We start from the raw sequence: 8,847 nt of genomic DNA, 5'->3' as shown, positions 1-8,847 counted from the left end.
GAGGGAGGAAACACACTCCAGGTCCCAAGCCAATACCATCAAAACAGCTTAAGTGGAATTAATTTTGAGGTAAATTTGAGAACATGAAAGTGATATTATTTAATCACAGATTGAAATATGTAATCCTAAGTTTGAGTTATAAGAAATTAAGAATCACATGAGAAATTAAGAATCACATGATGTTGGAGGCACTCTATTTTCTTATGGGCCAAATACCACTTTCGGTCCTTTTAGTTTGACAGAATTATCAAGTTAGTCCTTTAAGTTTCGAAAGTTTTAATTAGGTCCTTTTAGTTTGATAGAATTTCCAAATTAGTCCTTTAAGTTTCAAAAGTTTCAAATAGGTCCTTTTAGTTGATAAACTATTTCACCGTTACCCCTGCTGTCAGTCTCTGTTTAACTGATGTTGATGTACCCGTTAAGTTGTTGACTTGGATCAAAATGATGTCTTTTAAAAAGGGTGTCAAAACGCTACGTTTAATGGTCACAAATGATCATTTACAGTGCTAGAAAGACAGTTATTTACAACAACAAATGCGTTTCTGGCACTATTAAATGACATTTATAGTGCTAGAATGATCATTTGTGATGATTAAACGTAACGTTTTGACACCATCGAGCTTTTAAAAGGTAGCATTTTGATCTAATTTAACAACTTAACGACTACATCAGCATCAGTTAATTGACAACAGGGGTAACAGTGAAATAATTTATCAACTAAAATGACCTATTTGAAATTTTTAAAACTTAAATGACTAACTTGAGAATTCTGTCAAACTAAAAGGACTTGATTGAAATTTTCGAAACTTAAATGACTAACTTGTGAATTCTATCAAACTAAAAGGACCAGACGTGGTATTTGGCCTTTTGTTATGAATCAAAATAAGTATAAAAAGTAAGGTACAAATAATGTTAAAAAATTATTAGAGTAAATCTTGCCCGTATTCATATGGAATATAAGAAAAAATGAGTGGAATCAAGAGGTTAAGAGGATAGAGAAGAACTAAAGAGGATGGAGAGAGATGTAGAGAGATTGGAATGAAGATGATTAAAATCCTTGAAAAGAGAGGGTTAGAGTTAATGTTGCTATCACATTTCACAATCAAATTCCTATTTTTGCACAAGGACAAAACTAGAATCTAATACATTAATTTCATATATTCATAACATTGCAGATTGTTGAATCGATTTACCATATGGCCATATGTCATTATGTAGGACTTGTAACCCTTTGTATCACATCTGAGGAATTGTACTATTTGAGAATGATACATGCTTGCAATGCCCTGCTATTGCAAGTTGTCTACTTGATTTAATTTTATAAGTTAAAATGACTATATATTTTCTTATAATTTTGGTCCCCTTTTGGTTGTATCCAAATTTTAATATACTCATGTTGCCAATTACAAATGAACAGAGTCATTGTTCCAATCTCAATAGAGCACAACTTCGGAGTTGAAATATTGGAGTATATTTCGATTCCATAGATAGATGTCTTTGTTTTATTTGCACAACCAATACATTACAATTACATGGGTTCTTTCAAACATGTTTGGAGCACAGCCTCTAACAATCTTAAACAAATATGGCACGTTCACTGTTGCAAGCATTGACCAAAGCTTATTTTTAATTAAAATCCAAATGAAAATGAATATTATAAATTAAAGCAAAGACTTTTTTTTTTTTGAGGGAAAATTAAAGCAAAGACTTGAACTTGGCATTAACCAACAACTTGTATGTAAGTAAAGGAACAGATCTGGATTAAACTATAGTATAAGAATGCAATCAAGTTTCTTTTCTTTGAATGTGTGAAAAGAAAATGAGAATTATGCATCACGGCAAAGAAAAATTAGTACACATAATGTTACATATTATACTGTATAATATGTATGACAGCATTTTAAATTTCATGTTTACACTTAATTATGAATCTATGATCTATAATTAATATCATCCTTATCCACTTGTCATAATTCTAAGTTGTCACCACATGCTGCTGTTGACCAACTTTGTCATCTTCCTCTGTCTTTTCCACGTTCTTTACCTCCACCATTTCAGCTTCTTCTCTGTACCTCTTGTATATGTCACCTTTGTAAAACTTTCTTGTCCTAGCCACCAAAATAAGTGAAACAACAGCACCAAAAAATGTTGCAGCGGTAATAATAATGAAGGATAACTTGAAACAATCAACACCAACACAATTCAATTCATGCCCTTCTATTCTATGCTTTCCAAGTGCTTCCAATTGTTTCTTAGCTTCTTTGTCATACAAATGACCAGTGATCTTCACATTAAGCACATATAGCCCAAGTGGACTTGCTACACTACCAAAATTATACAAAGTTGCATAATATTTTAGCCCAAAAAGTTCTGATATAATGGCAAAAAGTAATGGCCATTGAGCACCAAAACAAAATCCAATTATTACTGAAGCTACGTAGAGACCCTCTGGCACATCAAATGCTATCAGAAGGTGTCCCACACATGAGACAAAGAGAGTTAAAGTAAGCATAAGAGGACGAGGAAATCTGTACTTCGTTAGAAAATGTTCAGAAACAAATCCTGAGAAAACACGTCCTAGATAATTCCAAATGCTTACTAAAGACACAAAAGTGCTTATGCTTTTCTTTGGATATCTAAGTGATGTTCCTATCTGACCAAGATTATCAATTGCTGTCAAAGTTCCACCAACACCACAAATACATGCCACAAATAGTATCAACATATCTATGCTGAAAAGTGCTTGAAGTATTGTATAATCATCACCTCTGGCTGGTGGATTGAACACATCTTCCCACCACTTTGGATCTTTTTTTGGAGCTGAAACTGAAACAGCAGAGTTGACTTTTTCTGTTTCAGTTACAGTTTCACCTTCTGTTACTATTTGCACTGGTGAAGGATCAACCAAAGCTAGTTTTTTACTCTGCCAAATCTTGTTCTCTTCAATGAAAACAACGGCAAGTGGAAGAAAAAGCAAGAAAATAACCACAGCAGCACTTAAACCAAACTCACCCTGTGTGAAACTACTATTCTTCTGGATTATAATCATAACCAACAAGAATCCAGCTAGACCAAGTGAAACATACAAGAAATTATAAAAAACCTTAAGCTCATTAACTTGTCGAACAGGTTTCATATATCGAATGGTTCGAAGAAAAGCAAAAGAAATAGCAGCAGGAAGCCAACCAATAAACAAAATCAAAGCCTTTGTGTCATCATAGTAAATAGCAGAGTAAAGCTGTGTGATGATTGCACCACTAAGACCAACATAGCCTTTAAGAATTCCCAAAACCGCGCCACGAGATTCAGGGAAATTCTTAACACAAGTAACAAGTGAACCCGTGTTTGCAAAAGACTGAGAATTAGCACCTATACAAATGTAAAGACACATTTGCCAAACTTTTGGTCTTGCTATTTTTTTGGTGACCGATAACCAAATCATAAAGTAACCAAAAAAGTTTAGTATAGCACCTATTGTTAAAACTACCCAAGGTGGATAGAGCTCGTTGACTAGTCCTGCAAGAACACCAACGTTGCTACCAAAATCTTTGAAAAAACTAAGGAGGTTTAGTGTACTTTGGTCATAACCAAGTGTTGTTTTTATGTCACCGGAGTATAGACCGAACATGTAGGTGGCTCCTGCGGCTGCCATGATTAGGAAGGAGGCGAAAATGACGAACCACCGTCCGGTGATGAATTGGACAGTGAGACTCTTCATGTCTCCTAAACCATGAACACCAATGGAATTACCAACCGCCATAATATTTTTGTATATTGTTGGTGCTTACTGCTTACTTGGTTTTGGTTTTAGCAGTAGCTCTGCAGCTGTGAACTGCTGTTATAAATGAGATATGTTCAATTAAATAGAGAGAGAGGGAGTAGTAAAATTTGTTTTATTTTGGGAACAAATTTATAATTATTTTGACTCAATTCAATATTTGATGAGTCAGCGTACAATAAGATAAATTAATCATGAGTTATATCCTTTATATATACATACACACATTATTATATCTTTTAGTCAACAAGATTGTCATGGATACAAGTTGTGTTTGAAACCAACAAAATTTGATAAATAAATAATTTAATTAATAATTTTTTTAATAGAAAAGAGTAAAGACTCATTTATTAACTCATCTGCTGATGAGGAATACCTCCAACATCACCTTTACAAAAGGTTGCAAAAAGAGCAGGAATAAAATTAAAAGTAGTAATATGAAAAGAGCAGTTTGTCCACAATGAGCAATCATATGAGCCCAACGATTAGCCTCTCTCTCGGAGAAAAGTAAAGTGAACTCGTCTAATTTCTACTGTAAAGTGAGGATCTTGTTGAGAAGAAGCAACATGGTATAAGTAGTATAGCCTTTCTTGACCTTATAGTAGAGAGCAAGAGAGTCGGTCTCAAAAGTGGTCCTTGACACCTAAATTAAAGAGACTTACCACCATATTTTTTTGGGAGCATGAAAACATTCAACAAGAGAATAAAAACATGAACTTTGGCAAGTAACCTGTGAAACAAAGAAATAGTCAAGCATAGAGCAATCTCACTCATAGTAAACCTTTCACTAGAAAGGCTTATTGTTTATTTAACACCCCATAATATTATTTATCGTGGAGTTTCTTGATGTGAGAGAGCAATATCCATGATCTTTATGATATATTAATATTAGAGAAAGCATTCATTGAATGAAAATGAATAGAATAAATGGTAGCAAACAACAAAGATAGAATGAAGAGGATGATAATATCTTAAAAGGTATGCATTAGAGAATCCATGGTGGATATTATGATTCTAATATCATGTTGAGAATCCATGGTGGATATTATGATTCTAATATCTTAAAAGGCTCATTCATTCAGTGTATGAGTGGTTAGTTGCACATTGCTATAAATGTGCAAAATGTTGGATATATAAGATATGTGACTCATATACCTAATGCCTTAAAATTTTGGATGGAGATGTGGTGTCTCCCTCTATTATGCTCCGGGAATATTGACTTATTTTTGCTTTCATCGCTCCCCTTATTTCCCCAACAAGTGGTATTAGAACCCAAGTTCAGCTTGGTGGGAGCAAGATTGAGATCCTAGTGCTTGGATCAAGTATAAGTGGTGGAAACTTACACTTGAGGGGAAGATTATTGGTTTTCAAGTGTGAGTGGTTAGTCATTCATAGGTTCATAACTAATTTTTTAAGTAATGATTTAAATTTTTATTGTAGTGGTGTTGTTCCTATTTTAATGAGATTTCGTAGTTTTTAATTATTAATTTATACAATTGTAAACAAAATAGTTTAAATGAAGGATAAAATTGAAAATGAAAAGGTCATCCCAAAATCGTGTCTGCCCTTTTTAGATAGATATAGAAAATATGTATGACAACATTTTAAATTTCATATTTACACTTTTTTAAGGGAAAATTTCATATTTATACTTAATTGTGGATCTATGATCTATGACATGGGATATCGGATTCATGATCCTTAACCATTTGCCCTATTTCTAAGTTGTCACCGCATGCCAACTTTGTCATCTTCTTCTGTTTTTCCCTCGTTCTTTACCTCCACCATTTCAGCTTCTTCCCTATATCTCTTGTATATGTCACCTTTGTAAAACTTTCTTGTCCTAGCCACCAAAATAAGGTTAACAACAGCACCAAAGAAAGTTGCAGCTGCAATAATAATGAAAGATAACTTGAAACAATCAACACCAACACAATTCAATTCCTGCCCTTCTATTCTATGCTTTCCAAGTGCTTCCAATTGTTTCTTAGCTTCTTTGTCATACAAATGACCAGTGATCTTCACATTAAGCACATATAAGCCAATTGGACTTGTTATACTTCCAAAATTATACAAAGTTGCATAATATTTAAGTCCAAAAAGTTCTGATATAATGGCAAAAAGTAATGGCCATTGAGCACCAAAACAAAATCCGATAATCACTGAAGCTGCATAGAGACCCTTTGGCACACCAAATGCTATCAAAAGGTGTCCCACACACGAGACAAAGAGAGTCAAAGAAAGCATAAGAGGACGAGGAAATCTGTACCTTGTTAGAAAATGTTCTGAAACAAATCCGGAGAAAACACGTCCTAAATAATTCCAAATACTTACTAAAGACACAAAAGTGCTTATGCTTTTCTTTGGATATCTAAGTGATGTTCCTATCTGACCAAGATTATCAACTGCTGTCAATGATCCACCAATACCACAAATACATGCCACAAATAGTATCAACATGTCTATGCTGAAAAGTGCTTGAAGTATTGTATAATCATCACCTCTTGCCGGTGGATTGAACATATCTTCCCACCATTTTGGATCTTTTTTTGGGACTGAAACTGAAACAGCAGAGGTTGTTGAACTGAGGTTGTTGTTGGCTTTTTCAGTTTCAGTTTTACCTTCTGTTACTATTTGCACTGGTGAAGAGTCAACCAAAGCAAGCTTTTTACTCTTCCAAATCTTGTTCTCTTCAATAAAAACAACAGCAAGTGGGAGAAAAAGCAAGAAAATCACCACAGCAGCACTTAAACCAAACTCACCCTGTGTGAAACTACTACTCTTCTCTATAATAATTATAACCAACAAGAAACCAGCAAGAGCAAGTGAGATGTACAAGAAATTATAAAAAACCTTAAGCTCATTGACTTGTCGAACAGGTTTCATATACCGAATGGTTCTAAGAAAAGCGAATGAAATAGCAGCAGGAAGCCAACCTATAAGCAAAATCAAAGCCTTTGAGTCATCATAATAAATAGCAGAGTAAAGTTGTGTGATGATAGCACCACTAAGACCAAGATATCCTTTTAGAATTCCCAAAACAGCTCCGCGAGATTCGGGGAAATTCTTAACACAAGTAACAAGTGAACCGGTGTTTGCAAAAGACTGAGAATTAGCACCTATGCAAATGTAAAGACACATTTGCCAAACATGTGGTCTTGCAGTTTTTTTTGTTATGGATAGCCAAATCATGAAGTAACCAAAGAAATTAAGTATAGCACCTATTGCTAAAACTACCCAAGGTGGAGAGATTTCGTTGATTAGTCCTGCAAGGACACCAACATTGCTACCAAAATCTTTGAAAAAACTAAGGAGGTCTAGTGTGCTTTGGTCATAGCCAAGTGTTTCTTTTATGTCGCTGGAGTATAGACCGAACATGTAGGTGGCTCCGGCAGCTGACATGATTAGAAAGGAAGCAAAAATGACAAACCACCGTCCGGTGATGGCTTGGACGGTGAGACTCTTCATGTCTCCCCAATCATGAACACCAATTGCCATATTTACTTGGATTGCAAGCAAATTTGCAATAGCTAGCACTTTTGTTGGCACTTGTATAAGTGATATTGTATAAATGAGATGGAGCAAGTTCCTTAAAACCAATAATGGTGCTCTTATTTGTTTCTAATGTTGACTTATTGCATATGAAGAAAACGATATGGCCAACCTATGTTTCCTCCATCAATCTAGTTGGTTATAATTTTTCTAAAAAAAAAGGTAAAATATATTTAAAACTATTCAAGCACAAGAGGTGCAAAGAATAACATCAACAACCTAAGATACAAATCACCTAATCCTCAATTGAGAATAATCCCAAGAAAAATGTACAAGAGTAAAATCTCAAATTCAAAACCAAAAACCGACAATTACAACAAAGAAAAATAACTATTACACATGAAATCACTCAATTGGGTTCGACCACAAATGATTTAGACCATAACCAATGTCTTGAAACATTGTTTTGTGCAACCACCACAAATGTAGTTTCCCCTATCCACAATATCCGCTACCCATGATTCTTTTTGACAAAATCTATTATTGTGTTTCTTCCAAATTTGTCAAATGCACGCTAGCCAAACTACTTGAAGCCTTTCCATTGACACCTTTGATGAGAAACAAAAGCCACACAATTGTGGAGCATGCTCACTAGTTATATTTGATAAATCGCATGAGATGCTCAACCACTTTAAGATTAACTTCCAAATACATCTAAAAATAGGACATTAAAAAAATAGATGTTTTCGTCACAACCACAACCTCCAACACAAGCAAGAGAATCCAAAATTTAAAACACCTCGCCTAGCCAAATTATCTTTTATTCAAAGAAACAATTTTAATTATTCCAAATTATATATCTTTGATTTCTGAGGCTCTAGCAGATGAATCCTGTGAGAGAAACTGAATTCTAGATGGTTATATTATACTTCAAGTGAAAATGAATTACAATTTCATTTTGAGATTTAATTTATATTTGGGATGTTGACCAAATTTTAAAAAAGATCAATTTTCATTTACAAAGTATCAAAACAAAGATTTAATAACGTAAATATGAATTTTTTGTGGAGTATCTAAACAACTGATCCTTTCTATTTACTTGCTTGTGTACCAACAGATGGATTTTATTCTAATTTTTAGACTAAGATATATGGGGACAATGGCATCATTTCCCCGGCATCGAAATCTGGCTCTATTGGAAATCATTTTTCGAAAACACAATGTTAAGTTGAAAAGTATTTTTTGCACTCTTTTCTTTTTTGGTTTTTTATTTCTCTATGAACATGAGGTTAACATTGCATTAATTGATGATGACGCGATCATGGAAAATCCAAATTCTAAAAGGTGGATCAATGCCATGAAGGACAATGGCGTTCGAGATTTTATCCTATTGCCACAAGGTGTGAAACTCAATATTTAAGGTCAAGAGAACCAAAAAGCGGTGTGGAGAGGTACAAAGCTCGTGTTGTCGCAAAAGGATTTACGTAGTAAAAAGCCATTGAATATAAAGAGACTTTCTCTCCGGTTTCTTTGATAGACTCTTTTAGGACTACAATGGCATTGGTGAAGCATTTTGA

General features: G+C 34.1%; 2 protein-coding genes across 2 annotated transcripts; both read right to left on the bottom strand.

The window, feature by feature from the left end:
- Positions 1-1,739: 1,739 nt before the first annotated feature.
- Positions 1,740-3,834, bottom strand: LOC146959119 (protein NUCLEAR FUSION DEFECTIVE 4-like). Its single transcript, XM_085740653.1, has one exon. It carries the CDS (start codon positions 3,758-3,760, stop codon positions 1,976-1,978), a length of 1,785 nt encoding a protein of 594 aa, XP_085596779.1. The 5' UTR covers positions 3,761-3,834; the 3' UTR covers positions 1,740-1,975.
- A 1,491-nt stretch (positions 3,835-5,325) lies between these two features.
- On the bottom strand, positions 5,326-7,474 carry LOC146959118 (protein NUCLEAR FUSION DEFECTIVE 4-like). Its single transcript, XM_085740633.1, has one exon. It carries the CDS (start codon positions 7,274-7,276, stop codon positions 5,507-5,509), a length of 1,770 nt encoding a protein of 589 aa, XP_085596759.1. The 5' UTR covers positions 7,277-7,474; the 3' UTR covers positions 5,326-5,506.
- Between the last annotated feature and the right edge of the window lie 1,373 nt (positions 7,475-8,847).

This window comes from Medicago sativa, chromosome 1, assembly GCF_051527215.1.
Source record: "Medicago sativa cultivar Bolivia chromosome 1, Bolivia_mono, whole genome shotgun sequence".
Lineage (NCBI taxonomy): Eukaryota > Viridiplantae > Streptophyta > Magnoliopsida > Fabales > Fabaceae > Medicago > Medicago sativa.
Note: the sequence above shows the minus strand (reverse complement) of the source record. Positions and strands in the feature narration are given on the sequence as shown.

Bases quoted from the DNA above. Each gene is read 5' to 3' on its own strand.
- LOC146959119 (XM_085740653.1), bottom strand. From the start codon at position 3,760: ATGGCGGTTGGTAATTCCATTGGTGTTCATGGTTTAGGAGACATGAAG.
- LOC146959118 (XM_085740633.1), bottom strand. From the start codon at position 7,276: ATGGCAATTGGTGTTCATGATTGGGGAGACATGAAGAGTCTCACCGTC.